Below are 17785 nucleotides of genomic sequence, written 5' to 3'. Positions count from 1 at the left end.
TTCAGGAACGGCCTCACCGCGCTTCTTCCATTTTCTTGTGGCCTGTGGGCATGCGCAGTCGGCTCTACCTGAGGCCTAGAAGTTTGAACCCAGCTCCGGAAGAAGTCTTCCGTCATAGGATTATAGTAACGGTATGACCTGCCCCCTAAGGCTTTAACACATCCTGTTACGTCACTTATGTGTGTTAATCCCTTAGATAAGAACGATCACTGCATCTAAGATGTTTCACACACAAGCCCACATATTACTACGTCAATGGTAACATAACAAAATATAGGTTTCCAATGTGACAATGAAAACAAAAAATCGCCACATCCTTTTGGGGCATACCTGGCTGCAACAGGAAGCAGAATGTATAGGCTGTGTGATGGAACAAGAAAGCAAACCCCAAGTATAGAGATTGTGAGAGAAAAGATACTAGAATTAACCCCTCAGTTCCAGGAGTTAATGGGAAAGTAGTATCGGCTTTGGTGCATCCAATGTCAACTACACGGCTCACTACACACCTTGATAATGACTATAGGGCGCACCGGAACATAAGACACCCCCATAATTTAACCCCTTCCTGCTGAAGGTATTTTTCAATTTTCCTTTTTGACCTTCCTCCTTCCAAACCCAATAACTTTCTTATTTTTCCGCTCTCAGAACCATATTAGGGCTTAATGTTTGTAGGACAAATTGTTCTTTATAATGGCGGCATTTATTATACTGTACAATGTCCTGGCAAGCTGGAAAAAAAAATCTGAAATGGGTGGAATTGGAGAAAAACTGCATTTGTGTATCTTTCTTACGGGCTTCGTTACTATGACACTCACTTTACAGCCACAGTGATGTCACGTTATTCTCAATTTAGGGATACCAATTTTATATGATTTTTATTTACGTTTTAACTCTTTTTTCAGATACAGGAATACCTAATGTGCATATGTTTCATAGGATTTTTTAACTTTCATGTGTGTTCTAGGGTAGGGGGGGGTGGTTCAAATTTTTTTTATTTTTATATATTTTTTTTTTTTTTACTTTACTGTATTTAGTAGACTCTCCAGGGGACTTGAACCCCCACGGGGTCTGATCACTAATGCAATGCATTACAATGCTACTGCATCACAAAATGTCATTACTTCTATTATACGGGGCTTTTTTTCAGTTCCGGGGACTGGTAATCCTCTTTAAAATGGCAGCACCCATGTGCCTCCAGGAAAATGGCACCTTGACAATGCAGGCAAGTCTTTGCTGTAGATCACGGCAGAGGCCCGGTGGCTTTAGCTCCTGAGCAGCCAACATATTTAAATACCAAATATCTGCCGTAACAGTGCAGCAGATATCGGAACTCTCCCCCCAATGCTAGTCACAGTGTCATATTGCCTGCCAGTGCTCCACTAGAATATCTGCCACAGATCTCTACTATCAAGCCTGCCGCAGTGTACCAAGGACAGTGTTTGCCACGTTCCCTCATTGCTGAGCACAGCATCCAGTTGTGGCCATGACACCTCCATAGGTTTTTGAGGCAGTTGCTGCCGCTCCTTTCTTAAGAGGACATTGTTGGAAGGTCCTGGCAGCGCTCCTTGCATTTAGAGTGTTAGATGCACCAGAAGATTACAGCAAAGTATGGAGGAGCAAAAAATGTGGTAATGCAACATTCTGGCTATAATTCCTTGAGGATTGTAGTTTGCAAAGTGGGGTTTTTTGTTGGGAGTTTCTACTGTTCTAGGACTCTGCAGATGCTTCATGAACACAATCCAGCAAAAGCTCAACATTGCTCCGTCTCTTCTGAATCCCGTCATGTACCATAGGATGGGGGGATAAGTGCCACATTGCTGAGGGTCCGACCACTATGACGCAATTCTGCACGTGAGTAGAATATTTCTTTTTGTATAATGTGTATCAGTGATCTGCTATCTGTATCAAATTCCTCTTTCTGAAGGGTCCATTCCTCAAGTTAACCAAACTGAGCTACAAGGATTGTGAGCAGAGTTACACTTTAATAACAGGCGGTCATTGGTGAAGAACATATACACAGACATAGGACTATACATTGAACATGTCCCAGGAATACAGTGCAATTGCCTTTCCTTACAATGAGGTTGGTTGGTTGGTTGTTATTAAAGGGCTGTTCAGCCTCATGAGATACATCTAGGGTTTGTTTGTTTTTTTAAACAGCTCAGAAAATAGCAAAAGTAATAATAATCACCTTACCAATTCCCTAATACCGTACTCCCATGCCAACACCTCCCCAGTTCATCAAGGGTCTCTGGTTACTTGGCTGCAGCTAATATGTGACCTCAAAGGCAACGATACGTCATGGCTACAGTCAGCGATTGGCTGCAATGATCACATTGTGTTGGTGTATCAGTGGTGGAGCCAGGTTAAGAGAGATTGGCTCTGTACCGGAGCAGGACGTGACACAGGAGCGGCAAAGGGCTGGTAAGACAAGTATCACTCTCTTTGTTATAACATGCAAACATTGGGCTAGAAAACCCTTTAATGCAATACTTGTTTCTATAGGTCATGCAGGAGGATTTCAAAAACATGTGACAACTATACATAGGAACATGAAACAGGCTGCATATTTGTGACACAGCACATTTTGGGTGATGTAACCCATTATATTGCTTGCATTTAAATAAAATACTGATTTTTTTTTTTCTTCTTGGAGTCATTTCTTATGGGGCAAAACAAGTGCATCTCCATAAATTACAATATCAAAAAGTTACTTTTTTTTAGTAATTCAATTGAAAAAGTGGCCTCCATATATTATATTATACAGTGACCCCCATATATTTATTGTATTATATTATACAGTGGCCTCCATATATTATATTGTATCATATTATACAGTGGCCTCCATATATTATATTGAGTCATTACTAACAGAGAACTTTTCCAAGTGTTTCTTTTCATGTTGATGATTACGGCTTACAGCCAAGCAAAAGTCATTATCTCAGAAAATTTGACACATTGATTAAACCTGATTACCGGTAAACCTACAATTCTCATATACCAGGCGCTATAACTGACAACCCCACCTATCCAAATTCATATATAAAGCCTATAAGGAGTGGCAACAAAAATATGAAGATATGCAAGAATTAATTTTATTAAATAAAAAAAATGACATTAAAAACATATAAACAAAATGTATTATAAACACTGAAAAGAGGCAAGGTCCCGGTGTCCCCAAGCAGGAACATCACAGCAAAAGGAAAAATATATACCAATTACACCATGTGCACATGTCCTTAAATAGATATAATGCTAGGCACAATGCACATAATTAGAGATGAGCGAGTACTATTAGAAACTCCTGTTTCGAATAGCACGCGCCCATAGGAATGAATGGAAGCGGCTGGCATGCAGACGGCAGACGGACGCTTAACCCCCTGCGTCCATTCGTCCCTATGGGTGCGTGCGTGCTATTTGAAACGAGAGTTTCGAATAGTACTCGCTCATCTCTACACATAATAGATATATTGTGGGAAAGTCCTGGAAGGACGCTATATCTCCTCCAGATTTCTCACGTATGTGTGCTGAGTGAGGGTAACACGGGGCTGTAGCAAAACCTCACCTGTGAGCTTAACCCCTTCTTATCCTACTGCAGGAAAGAGCTTACACGCATAAGTGGGAGCTGGGCCTCAGTACAGGCCTAGAAAGCCTGACAAGACCTCAGTCCTGGGGGAGAGTGGAGGAGCCGGGCTCTGTCCCTGCAGCCTGATCTCTGGTGAGAGACCTGTGTGCACTAAAGCTTCTGTTTTCCTGTATGGCTGAAGCAAGCCACATGTATAGCCAGAGTGCTTTTGCTTAGCTAGGGGGTGTTCTCACTACCGTTGGTGTCCGCGGCTATTGTCCGTACAAGATTTTAGCAATGAACACTAGCTGGTCCGTTTGCATTTTCCATTAATTTCATTGGGATTTTATATCGTGTCCTTTAGTGTCCGTTTACAACCATGTCCGTTTTTCAAGCGGACAAAAAAAATCCTACTTGCAGGACTTTTCTGTCCGTTTGAAAAAACAGATAAAAAGTTTCCGTTTTTGATTTGGGTTTTTTTTTTTAACATTGAGGCAACAATGGGCAACAGACATATAACAGACAGTAACTGATTTGTGTCCGTTAAGATAGGTGTCCGTTTTTTTTGTTGTAGTTGTTTGTTTTTTAAACAGATACCTTCTGAGCAGACACCAACGGTAGTGTGAACCCTACCTTAGTCGCTCAGACGAGCAGGAGTTTGCATTACTATTTTTGCCTGAAAGTAAATGCACGGACATAAAAACCTGGTGAACTGATTTTGTAGTCTGTCTCTGACTGTCTGGGTCCGCTGCTAAAACTGCTGAGCTTTCCTTCCCCACAATATATATATATATATATATATATATATATATATACACACACATACACTGGACAAATAGAAACATGCATATATATGTATATGAATCAGATTGCACATTACACCATATGCATGTGTCCAAGTAGAGTGCACCAAAACAATTGGACAAATGCAATCATACAAGGAATATCATTCAAGGGTATACTGCACAAACATTTCAATCATAGAGACATATCCAGCAAGTCAAGATGGTCTGATTTCGCTTCGTCAGAGTGAACTTGAAAAAGTTCTCCCTGATTGTAATGACTCAATATATGGGTTACACTTTTTCAATTGAAAATAATAACTTTTTGATGATATTCTAATTGATTGAGATGCTCTTGAATCTTCACATCCCAGACACCACATTCACTGGACAGTACTGTTTCCTTCTGAATGAGTCTTCTGATGTTTAAGAAGTTCAGAGTTGGTGAGGAAACCTGCCGAACATTGTGAGCAGGAATAGACTTTCTCCATCGTATGAGTCTTCTGGTGACTTAGCAGGTTGGAATGACGTCGGAAACACTTTCCACACTCAGTACAGCAATGCGGTTTTTCACCAGTGTGTATTTTATTATGGTCAATGAGATTTGATATTCTTGAAAAGCGTCTTCCACACTCCACGCAAGAATATGGTTTTTCCCCTGTGTGGGTTCTCGCATGTTTAACCAGCTCAGACTTGCTGATAAAACTCTTATTACACGCAGAGCAAGAAAATGGCTTCTGTCCGGTGTGGATTCGTAGGTGACTTATAAGATTAGAATTCAACTTAAAGCTTTTGCCACATTCAATACAAGAATACGGCCTATCTTCCACGTGAATCTTCTGATGACGAACAAGATGTGACTTGTATGGGAAGTTCTTGCCACATTCTACACAAATGTAACACATGGGTTCTTTCTTTTTAAATTTGTTGTCGCTTTTAGTATAAATCCACGATGGTAATGGGTGGTCCATGAGATTTTCGTCATCACCGGAGGCTGGTTCCTCCTTAACACCAGAAAATGAATCTTTGTTATCATCTCTAGGTGTGTATCTGTCCGCGTACTGTTGGGAATTTATGCACAATTCAGAGTTAGTGAGATTTTCTGCTTTACCTGACGTGGATTCTTCTTTAGTATAAGTATATGGATTTGGTGAGTATTCAGAGGATGAATAGAGATCAGTGTTTGAGATATTTTCTCCAGTATGTGAGACTGATTCCTCCTTAACACGTGAAGGTGAATACTGTGTATATTGGGTACGTATATATATTTTAGTCTTGGTGGGGCATGGCTCTTTATAGGAATCTGGTGTCTCTATAGAGTTCTGTGGACTGTGATCATCCAGGCCATCCGATGAGTATCTTGCAGTGATACGATCGGGTGAAGAACTAGGAGAGCGAGACCCTCCTGATATGTCTGTATCATCACTGAAATCTGCTGGGAAACAAAGACTGTGGTAAGATTTTACAGTCACTACTATACATAAGCAAAGAATAGAAGCCTTTACGACAAGGCAAATCCAGATTTCTGCTAGAATTGCGGTTCTGCTTGACCTGACTTAGATCACACCTTGAAGGACCGACTACAGACTGCAAGATGAAAGTTAAAAAAAAAAAAAAAAAAAGTTCTCTCCAAGTTTTCCATAAATCTCTAATTTTATGACTGGTTAATTCTTTTACTGGAATTTCTTAGTGGCGGATCAGCAAAATACCACGGTCAGACCAGTCCACCGAGCTCACAAGTGAACTCGAAATATATGGAGATGAAGATCACAAAAAACTTTATCCAAAGACAACTATTAACGTTTAAGTGACAGGAACAACACTGAAGCCTTGCAGCGTTGGAGTCCTGGGTTCGACTCTCGCCAGGAACAACATTTGCATGGATTTCCTCCCATTCTACAAAGACATACTGATAGGGTTCACAATGTACTTTTTTTTCCCCTATATGGGGCTCACAATCTACAAAAAAAAATAAATACAGTTTAAGTGACAGAAATGTCACAAATGTGGAAGCTTTGAAGAGGATTCCATAGACTGGATACACAACTAATGTTAGAAATCTTATACCTGGTGAATCAGAGCCTTGGTGAGTCTCCTTCTTGACATTCATGTTAGGATCCTTTTCGCTTTCAAAATAATCCCACTCCTCCATTAAAGAATCTCCATTTTCATCTTGAAACTTGATGGGGACCTGACACACAATGATATGGTCATCATGCAGACAACACCTGTTTAATGTCATCCTGACTGTATTACATGACTAAATACTGTATATGAAATCCATCTATATAGCAGTGTTCTTTGCATTCAGTCTGAATGAGGTTACAGAAGCCATATACTGAATGCTTATTATACACTGAGGCTCAGATAGATGGATATGTGTATAGTTACGTTTTATGCCTTTTTACATACACATTTGTAATTATGTAGAATGAATAGGTTTCTATATGTTGATGATGGGGGGGGTTTTCCTGTGACCTCTAGCCCTTACAGTGGACTTCTGGGGATAATCATCAATATTAGATCAACAGGGATCCAACGACCATAGATCAGCTGTTCACAATGTGATGTCATAATTATCGACTGCAGCCCTGTCCTATTCAATGGAACGAGGCTGAGCTGCAATACAAAGTACAGTCGCGATACAAATGTAGAGTGCTGCGCTTGTAGAGCGCTGCAGTCTCTTCCAACAGCTGTTTGGTAAAGGTGCTGGGTGCCTGATCCCCACTGATCGCATGTTGATGACATACCCTAAGGATAGGCTGTCCACACTTTGAGAGCCCTTTTAACCCTTGACATTAAATGTTTGTTGAATACTTAATTTTGTAGATGAACCTTGAAACACATTGTAAATATTGCAATAAACCATTGTTGGAAGAAATGTGTTCTCCTGCACTGGCAGCGCACCTCTATACACTGGGAACACAAAGTATACATACATATCCCAGCAGCACTCACCTCTCCAGTCAGGAGTTCAATGATCTTGTTGGTGAGTTCTAGGATCTTCTTGTTGGTCTTCTCATTTATCAGTGAATGCGGTGCAGGCTCCCTGGTGGGGCTCTGGGTTGTGCCCCATGCTCCTGACACAGTAGGTCGACTGCTAGAGGTCGTCTGCTTCCGGGACTTCTTCACTGGTCCATAATCCTATATCGTTATAAATATAAGAGTGATTCCTAATGAAATAACCGTGGACTCTGACTTCAAAATAAAATGATTATTTTCAATTATATGACACCATTATTGATATTATTTAGTGGATTAGATGCTTTATGACTTAATTAGATGCTTATGACTGCCATGGCTGTCCGCCATTTATGAAGCAGTCACGGCAGGAGTCAGACTTTGGACAAATAGAGGAGTCCGAGTCAGTGCTTTGGCAGACCAACTCCACAGCCCTGATATTTTGTCCTCCAAGTCACATCCATGTCCTATAAGGTGGAATAAGCAAAGGTATGTGAGCTCTCACCTCTCCTGTCAGCAGATATATGATCTCCAAGGTCAGTTTCAGTATGTTCTCAGTCACGTGATTTCTGTCCTTCCCCATTTAGTCAGGTTGACAGTCTGAATGAAGCTGTGTGGTTTATTAGAAAGTTCTGCCAGACTTCAGATATTGGTCTCTTCAAATGTAAAAGTTTCTAATGGAGCTAAGGAAAAGAAGAAAATCTGCTAAAGTTATTGTTAAAGTCAATGTTAAAAACATCTCCATTCAAGAAGCTTGTGGCATAAAAACATTCAAGGGTTTCCTGAGCTTATTGATTGATGAGATGAAGATAAGACGGACCCCCACCCATCAGATGTTTGAGGAAACTGCAGTGTTCAGGTGAGTGAACAGAAACCCAGAACCATGTACGTTGTGTAGCAGATGTGTTTGGTATCAGAGCTCAGCACCATTCTCTTGAATGAGACTGAACGCCGAACAGGTCGTGTGACCTGAGAATGTGATGTTACATGGCCTGTGAAGCGAAAGTGGGTACTCAGGGGGCACCATTACCACAAAGAGATGATCTGTGCGGGACCCAGGCAATAGACACATGGTCAATCAATGACCTCAGAACAAGCCATCAAGTGATGAAGCCTGGAAAACCCCTTCAAGGAGTTCAATGCATAGCGGGACACACGGCCATACACATTGCTGCCAGCCAGTGACATATAGCAGCATAAAACACATACAACAATTGCTTAGAACATTAAGTTAACCATATATATTAGATATACAATGGTCACACTAAATTTATGGACATGTATACCTTGTGCTACTAGGACAACTGATCATGTAGATCCATGGTGATCTATGGACATGTATACCAGTGCTAAGAGGACAGCTGATCATGCAGAACCTCATACACCAATACTACAAGGAGAGCTGATCATGTGGATTCATGTCAGGACTATGGCGACCTTTCCAGGCCAGATGAGCTAATACACATGGATTACTTCTACCCAACTCCTAGAGTGATGTTTGGAGGTGCATGACGTCATCATGGGGGTATAGGCTCCCCCAGTCCTCTCCTACAGGACTAGACACGTCTTGTACACCACAACTGCATCTAGCAGCGTTATAAAGCCGAGTCATCACAGCAGCCACCCGGGCCGACATAACAGAGACTAAAAGCCGTCCTGGGAAGAAACCTGCAGACACCCGGCACCACTCACCTCCTCACGGTCCAACCAGGAAGTCGGCGTCCAACCACAGCAGGGATTACTTCCGGATTAGAGCTGACGTCATGGTAGAAGGGACGAGCATGGACGTAGTTAGTTCCGGAATGCAGCGCAGTACATATGACGTCATTCATTACCCCTATGTAGCTGTAGTCAGTATGGCTGCTCCTAGACATCTAGCTACAGCAAGGGAAGTAAGGACGGGCGATAGACTGACAGACAGGAGGATATTCTGTGTGACCACAGGGCCTCCATAATAGGAGAAGACCCTGCTTCACCTCAGAACAGCCACAACTCCAGCGCCCCCATAACATGAACAGTAACAGCACCAGTGCCTCCAGAATAGTGTACATTACAGCGCCCCCATAAGGTGAATAGTAACAGCACCAATACCTCCAGACTCCAGTATATTGTACATTATAGCGCCCCCATAAGGTGAATAGTAACAGCACCAATACCTCCAGTATATTGTACATTATAGCACCCCCATAACATGAACAGTAACAGCGCCAGTGCCTTCAGTATAGTGTACATTACAGCGCCCCCATAAGGTGAACAGTAACAACACCAGTGCCTCCAGTATATTGTACATTACAGCGCCCCTATAAGGAGAACAGTAACAGCACCAATACCTCCAGAATAGTGTACATCACAGCGCCCCCATAAGGTGAACAGTAACAGCACCAATACCTCCAGTATATTGTACATTGCAGCGCCCCCATAAGGTGAACAGTAACAACACCAGTGCCTCCAGAATAGTGTACATTATAGCGCCCCCATAAGGTGAACAGTAACAGCACCAAAACCTCCAGAATAGTGTACATTACAGCGCCTCCATAAGGAGAACAGTAACAGCACCAATACCTCCAGAATAGTGTACGTTATAGCGCCCCCATAAGGTGAACAGTAACAGCACCAGTGCCTCCAGAATAGTGTACATTACAGCGCCCCCATAAGGAGAACAGTAACAGCACCAATACCTCCAGAATAGTGTACATTATAGCGCCCCCATAAGGTGAACAGTAACAGCACCAGTGCCTCCAGTATATTGTACATTATAGCGCCCCCATAAGGTGAACAGTAACAGCACCAGTGCCTCCAGAATAGTGTACATTACAGCACTCCCATAAGGAGAACAGTAACAGCACCAATACCTCCAGAATAGTGTACATTACAGCGCCCCCATAAGGTGAACAGTAACAGCACCAAAACCTCCAGAATAGTGTACATTACAGTGCCCCCATAAGGTGAACAGTAACAACACCAGTGCCTTCAGTATATTGTACATTACAGCGCCCCCATAAGGTAAACAGTAACAGCACCAGTGCCTCCAGTATATTGTACATTATAGCACCCCCATAAGGTGAACAGTAACAGCTCCAGTGTATTGTACTTTATAGCGCCCCCATAAGATGAACAGTAACAGCACCAATACCTCCAGAATAGTGCACATCTCAGCGCCCCCATAAGGTGAACAGTAACAGCTCCAGTGCGTCCAGAATAGTGTACATCACAGCGCCCCCATAAGGTGAACAGTAACAGCACCAGTGCCTCCAGAATAGTGTACATTATATTGCCCTCACAACATGAATAGTAATAGCCTCAGTGTCTCTTGAATAGTGTACATTACAGAACCCCTATAACCTGAACAGTAACAGCACCAGTGCCTCCAGAATAGTGTACACTGTAGTCATACCTCCCAAACATCCCGATTTCCGCGGGACACTCAGGATTTTGGTGTCCTGTCCTGGTCGGTGGGAGGTATGGCCTGATTTCAACTTATCGGTGTCCCTCTTTCTACTCTTCCAAAGTTGGGAGGTATGATTATAGTGCCTTCATAACATGAACAGCAACAGCCCCTATAGTGCCCCCATGCACAGTATGATGACCACTTATATCTTCTACACAATATAATGCCCTGTCATGTGCATAGCTCATACCCCACACACTGTAATACCCCAGCTCAGCCCTACACAGTATAATGTCTCATCTTCCATCTCAGCCCCCACACAGTACATGGTCTAGGGAGCTTCTTAGGACTCTCTGTAGTCCAGCGTAGACTACGTCACGGTAATAGCAACAGAAGAACCAATGGTTGGTATCGCTATTCAGGGACAACACTTTTACAATTGTAGGCAGAGGGAAAGGTTGTGTAGGGAAGTAGAGATGAGCGAACACTGTTCGGATCAACCGATCCGAACAGCACGCTCCCATAGAAATGAATGGAAGCACCTGTGACGCCGGCCGGCCGCTGGCAAAGTCAGCGTCACAGGTACTTCCATTCATTTCTATGGGAGCGTGCTGTTCGCTCATCTCTAGAGGGAAGATGCCTCCTGCTAAGATGGCTCCTCTCCACTAGGTAATGGGCTGGAATCCATATCTGGGTTTTGGGTGTGATTATAGACCTGGGCTCAAGCTCTAGTCCTGGGTTTTGTTAGAGCCAAAGTTGAAGCCTTAACACTGACCAGGTAAGAGGGTATGGCCCTCACTCTCTCCCTCTTCTGTTGGTGACTCTGACCTACAAACACTCTGCCTGTGTGGAGGCTACAAATGGAGACAAGCTGCTGACCAGGTGAGCCTGTGGGATTGTTTCTGTCACAGGGACTGTTTTGTGTTGCTGAATGAAGCCATGTTGTTTTATGTTGCCCTATGCTGCTGAAAGCCATTTGTGTTTAGACTTTGTGAACTCCTCCTAGTAAAGCACCAGTGTGAACTTGCAGACAGCCCTCCACGTGTCTTACTTGCCTGGTAACCCCAAGGTCCTGAAGTTACACACTGCAAAGTAATATTACTTTTCTGGATCACTGTAGTCCACTAAGCAGTTAAAGCATTTTCCAAGTAGATCCAAAAAGAAGTCAACAAAGGCTGCACACTTTCATATCCTGGCTTTATTTGAGGCAAATAGCGACTGGCCGTTTCTTGCACACTGGGCTTCTACGGCCCGTCACGATTTGTTACTGGCAAGGCCTATTTTTATTTGTCTCAAATAAGGCCTGGATATGTTACATTTACTCCAACACACGACAGAAAAGGTGCGGGAAGTCCTAGGAGTGGTGAGTATGTGCTGCATAGTGACTGCTCACTCCCCATACTGACCTCTCATCCTTGCCTCTTATCTCTGGTTCTAGACCTTCCAAAACTGCCCTCAACTCTGTCAGGGTTGAGAAAACTAAAACTTGTGTGATTGTTTCTCTATAGAATTACTGTATATGTAAATATTCATAGTATGACGGATGGTAGGGATGTCCTGTGTGCACCTTCATGTTACAGCACCTAATGCTAATGGGGTAATGCTGTTTTTAGTATCATGGACCATCCTATCTGCACTGCTCACTTGCAATACAAACAGTAGCAGTGACTGTAGGTACAGCAGGGCAGGCCCATTAAGGTAGACCATGATGCAGTACCTACCCTCACCACTGAAGATTGCAGGGTAAATGAGCAGCACAGCTCCCAGAATATAAATAATACCGGGAGCCGCACTCTCAGTACAGCTAATCTGTGGGGGTCCTTGGTGTCAGACCCCCACAGTTTTAATAAGGATAGGACATGACTACTAGAAACCAGATAACATTTTTCGGTGCTTACTGTGCCAATAAAGTATCAGCCCCAACCTGAATACACAGTTACAGCTCCAGAACCAAACAGCTGCATAATGTGACTCCGACAGGGGCAGAACTAGAAAATGGACACCCCAATGACCTGAAAAATAAGGATAAAGGGTGCGACACACGATGCAACATAGTGATCCTCCGTCAGACCCAGTATAAATATTCTCATCTTGGGACGTACAGATGATTGTCTTCTCCCATTGTAGCAGCTTATTTCCACTCGGCCAAGACTGCCATGATGACTTCTCTTCAACTTTCCTTTGGAGAGTTTGCTGATGTTTTTACTTTCTGCCTTTTGCAGCACACCTGCACCATATTTGGCAACACAAGCCAGCCCCCCCCCCCCCCCCCCATACCTTAACAGAGAGTTCCCCAAAAAAATAAAGTGCCACACAGGTCTCACCCCCATTAAAAAAAAGTCTCAAAAATAACTCAGATAGAGGCCCCCACAGACAACCGAAACCAACATGGGAATTTCATTAGAATTCTCCTCAAAAACCCTTGAGGGTTAGTACAAGGTGCCTCCTAGTATCAGAATGACACCCCTAGAAGATGCAAGGTCCTCAGCACATCAGCCAGAAACTATCAATAGGAAATGGCGGCTGCTGGGGAAATCTGTCAACTGCTTGAGACACGGTCACTGTCTGGGGAAAGCAAATCACAAGACTTGGGTCAAGCTGAATCTGCTTACTGGCTTGCTGAGTCTTGTGGTTCTCTCTGGAGCACTTAATTGGAGAGTTGTTACATTGTGCCAAGTTGAACTGTTGTTTTGTTTTTAACCCACTTTGGCATGTGGCAGCATTCAGCAATTCAAGAAGGGTAATGAACAGAAACCTCTGTCACTTCGTACTACTCTTTTTCTTCTTAAACAATCTCTGAGACCTTTTAGCCTATCCAGTGCCAAAAATCCTGCCTCATTCATGGCTATGGAAGGCTGACCTGGGATCAGGTATCCTTGGAGCAGGGCTGCTTTAACCAAAGGGCCAATGGTACACTTACATTGGGCCCTATGATAGCGGGGACCCCCTTGGGACAGTAGGGCAGTACTATATTTGCTGTCCCAGGTCACCCCAAACTTCAGCTCATTGGCGTCCTTAGAATGTCGATGATTTGCATACAATGATGAAGCAGGGAGACATCCGTTCCCTTCTTCACCATTCATCCTCTCTCTTCCCTAGGAGATGCAGGTGCCCTGTGACGTGACTTACATTACGCTGGCAACTCCCTGAAGTCTCCGGATCTCAGACAGCAGGGGAGCGAGGGGAGGTGAGTATTAGTGTTTTGTTTTTGTTTGGTAGGAGAGGGACATTAAACTGTGGGGAGGATTGCAGGGGGACTTTGAACTGTGGAACAGCTGGAGGGGGACATTAAACTGTGGGGGTAGCTGGAGAAGGACATTATATTGTATGGGATCACTAAGGAGGCATTATACTGTGTGAGGGCCATTAAAGGGGTTGTCCCACATCGCATACTTACCCGTCTTCGTTCCTCTAAAATCTTCTGTCTTCCGTCTTTGTCTCGTCATTGGTGGGCGGGGTCACATATGCAAAGCCAAGCGGCGAGATGCCGCCGGCCCTGCGTGCACGCTCATACACCATTCTACCCTTCACAATGCAAATACAGACCCGACACCCTGCGGGTCTGTATTAGCATTGTGAAGGCTAGACTGGTGTATGAGCTTGCACGCAGGGCCGACGGCATCTCGCCGCTTGGCTTTGCATATGTGACCCCGGAGCGGAACAGCATCGCTTCTGCCACTGCTGTCTTCATGCGGGGCAGAAGCATAGCAATGTGCCTGTGCCGGCGTCTAACAGTCCCCAGCATCCACCTATTACAGCGGATGCTGGGGAGTTAGATGCCGGCACAGGTGAAGCCAGCAACATCACTATGTGCCTGCCCTGCATGAAGACAGCAGCGGCAGAAGCGATGCTGTTATTCCGCTCCTCCGCCCCGGAATAGCAGCATCGCTTCTGCCGCTGCTGTCTTCATGCAGGGCAGAAGCATAGCGATGTTGCTGGCTTCACCTGTCCCCCAAAGGGTAAACTACCCCCCCCCCCCCCCTCCAGGCTCGCTCCCGTGTACTTAGCACCTCCTCCCTCCCCCCTGAGAGCAGGCAGACACATCACTTGACTCAGGTCAGGGCTGTGGCCACAAAAAAATGAATAAAGTAAGATCGTGGCCAAACAAAGCAGTTTTGCTGAAGCAATGTATTTAGGAAAAGTCTTACATTCACATTTACAAGCATTATAGATAGGATCCTTGTGACGGGACAACCCCTTTAAGGGGACATTACAGTATAATTTGTGAAAGTTGGGTATTTGAGTGGTGGTGATAAAGGGGCCCACTTGTGAAACCTCTGCACGTTTGAGAACAGCGGTGCTCCGGCAACAAAATAGTCATTAGGGGGAGTTCACACGGAGTTACGTGCCGCGTGATGTGGCACGTAGACGCCGCGGGACCCTTTGCGGGCCGTACACGCTCCCATTGATTTCAGTGGGAGCGGGGATCGTATGCGCCGCGCTAGTTTGCAGCCGTGCATTTATTCATGAAATCAATGGGAGCGTGTACGGACGGAAAAGGGTCCCGCGGTGTAGACGTGCCACATCACGCGGCACGTTACACTGTGTGAAACCTCCCTTACAGACAAAGTCCTTTATAAAGACTGGCACAAATGCTAATATTTGATGTAACGGTGCTTTGGGCGTTAGGTGATCATCCACTTGTTGCTGATTTCGTGCTTATAGGCAGCTTCATTGCTCAGCCTCCCCTCCTCACACTCTGGTTCTTGGTCACAAGACCAACTCAATTTAAATCTATGGACCTGGAGCCAGAGTCGAGTCTGTGGCATTAGAGAGCTTGTATGTCACCAGGGGTGGCCGAGTATGAAGACTTCTGGTCCACCCACTGGACTCTGCAAAGCTAATAATCGGGGTGCTGCAGGACCGGCGTCTATACAATAAGCAAATTTGTACACCGCAATGAATGCTCTGTTAAAGAGGTTGTGGGGGGGATACAAATCTTTTAACATCTTAGAAGATAGTGGCTCTTTTAAGAAGCTGTTTTGTTTCCTTACCTGTAGAGTAGAAGGCATACTAGAAAAGCAGGAGGATTTCTCTGGAAGAGCACAGAACCTACTGGCCACTCCTAAGGGTGCATGCACACTACGTAACGCCGGGCGTGTATGAGAGCCGTACACGCCGGCGTTACAGCAGGGCTGCCGAACACTTCCCATTCACTTCAATGGGAGCGCTCGTAACAGCGGCGTTTACGAGCGCTCCCATTGAAGTGAATGGGAAGTGTTCGGCAGTCTGCTGTAATGCCGGCGTGTACGGCTCTCATACACGCCCGGCGTTACGTAGTGTGCATGCACCCTAACTCTTGCCTCTAATGTTCTTCATTCACCTTTTTTTTGGGGTCACTTTTTTTTTTTTGTAGATTTTTAAATATATTCTGCACTTCTTTTTAGCTCCTTGGTTAAAATCAATTATAAGAACTTCCCTATATATTTCCTATTCCTTTTGTAGCCATTCTTAGCTTTGGCTCAAAAAAAAAAAACTGCAGGAAAATCTGCACCAAAAAAAGAAGCTTATAGCCTCAACCTTACATATCACCAGTTACCAGGAAAAAAAAAATCACATAGCAATATTAAATTGATGGGGACCAATCCGCTGATGGAAGGGGCTGCGGTACTCTGGCCTCTTCAGTGTTGAATTTTGGGGGAGAAGAAAGAAAAACAAAAACTTTGCAAATAGCATTCATAATATTTTGTAGTGTATGTGAAGTATTTTTCTACTTTTGTGCAATAAAAAAAAAAAGTTTTGAAAGTAAAATGTTTTTGTACTCAGATACCCACAGTGCTTTTGATTTTCCATCTACAAAAGCTGTGTGTGTATTACTCCTCAGTGTTGTAAATCTGACAGGCTGCCTATTAGGCCCTGCATTTGCAAACCTTGTAAGCCATTGCTAGGGCCTGGTTGCTGTGGTAACCCGTGGGCATCCCATTTTGATGGTCCATATTCACAGGCCATCAAAAAGTAGAATCATGTCCTATTTTTTTAGTTTTCAGAAATCACTCAATAGACTTAAAGGGGTTGTCCCATCACAAGGATCCTATCTATACTGCTTGTTAATGTGAATGTAAGACTTCCTAAATACATTGCTTCAGCAAAACTGCTTTGTTTGTCCACTATATCACTTTATTCATTTTTTTTGGGGGGGACACATCCCTTGACTTATCTGGTCATAAGTCAAGTGATGTATCAGCCTGCTCTCAGGGGGGAGGGAGGAGTGGCTAAGTGCACGGGAGCGAGCCTGGAGGGGGGGGGAGGTAGTTTACCCTTTGGGGGGAAGGGGCCGCCAATACAGGGTTAGACGCCAGCACAGATGCCAGCAACATTGCTATGCTTCTTCCCTGCATGAAGCCAGCAGAGGCAGGAGCGGAATAACAGCATCGCTTCTGCCACTGCTGGCTTCATGCAGGGCAGAAGAATAGCGATGCTGCTGGCATCTGTGCCGGCGTCTAACCCTACCCGGCATCCGCCTCTCTATTACAGCGTATGCCGGGTCACATATTCACATATGCATAAGCCAAACGGCGAGATGCCGCTGGCCCTGCGTGCGCACTCATAGACCAGTCTAGCCTTCACAATGCAACTACAGACCCGGTATCCGCTGTAATAGAGAGAGGCGGATGTCGGGTCTGTATTCGCATTGTGAAGACTAGACTGGTCTATGAGCGCGCACGCAGGGCCAGCGGCATCTCGCCGCTTTGAATATGTGACCCCGCCCACCAATGACGCAACAAAGCCGGAAGACAGAAGATTTTGCAACAACGAAGACTGGTGAGTATGTGACGTGGGACAACCCCTTTAACAAAAATGTATGTTTTTTCATGGCCGATTTCCTACATGTTCGTCTGAATAGAGCCTAAAACGTCTCTTAAATATAATTTCTTAAGGTCCAGTTCACATAAGCGTCCGGGTTTCCGTTCAGGGAGTCTGCTTGGAGACCCCCCGAATAGAAACCTATCTGCATAAAAAAAAAAAGCAGTTGCCTAAAGGAATCCCTCAGACCCCATGGACTATAATGGAGTCCATGTGCTTTCTGCATGACAAATGCCGAGAAAAAAGTGCTGCTTACAAGACTTCTCCCTCTGCATATTTCATGCG

General features: G+C 44.4%; 1 protein-coding gene across 2 annotated transcripts; it reads right to left on the bottom strand.

The window, feature by feature from the left end:
* Nucleotides 1–1970: 1970 nt before the first annotated feature.
* Nucleotides 1971–9045, bottom strand: LOC142183060 (uncharacterized). Of its 2 annotated transcripts, none has more exons than XM_075257965.1 (5): nucleotides 9001–9045; nucleotides 7814–7991; nucleotides 7306–7491; nucleotides 6415–6538; nucleotides 1971–5782 (listed from the first exon to the last, which is right to left on the bottom strand). In XM_075257965.1, the coding sequence occupies exons 2-5, from the start codon at nucleotides 7889–7891 to the stop codon at nucleotides 4731–4733; spliced, it is 1440 nt and encodes a 479-aa protein (XP_075114066.1). In that variant the 5' UTR covers nucleotides 7892–7991; nucleotides 9001–9045; the 3' UTR covers nucleotides 1971–4730. The 2 variants fall into 2 exon arrangements, with proteins under 2 accessions (XP_075114066.1, XP_075114067.1); XM_075257966.1 differs by having other exon boundaries at nucleotides 1971–5779.
* Nucleotides 9046–17785: the final 8740 nt, after the last annotated feature.

The sequence above is a fragment of the Leptodactylus fuscus genome, chromosome 10, assembly GCF_031893055.1.
Source record: "Leptodactylus fuscus isolate aLepFus1 chromosome 10, aLepFus1.hap2, whole genome shotgun sequence".
Taxonomy (NCBI): domain Eukaryota; kingdom Metazoa; phylum Chordata; class Amphibia; order Anura; family Leptodactylidae; genus Leptodactylus; species Leptodactylus fuscus.
This window is presented reverse-complemented; position numbering and strand designations above follow the sequence as displayed.

Bases quoted from the DNA above. Each gene is read 5' to 3' on its own strand.
- LOC142183060 (XM_075257965.1), bottom strand. From the start codon at position 7,891: ATGGGGAAGGACAGAAATCACGTGACTGAGAACATACTGAAACTGACC. The intron at 7,492-7,813 runs GTGAGAGCTCAC...ATAACGATATAG, and splicing joins TATATCTGCTGACAGGAGAG to GATTATGGACCAGTGAAGAA. The intron at 5,783-6,414 runs GTATAAGATTTC...TTTGTTTCCCAG, and splicing joins CCAAGGCTCTGATTCACCAG to CAGATTTCAGTGATGATACA.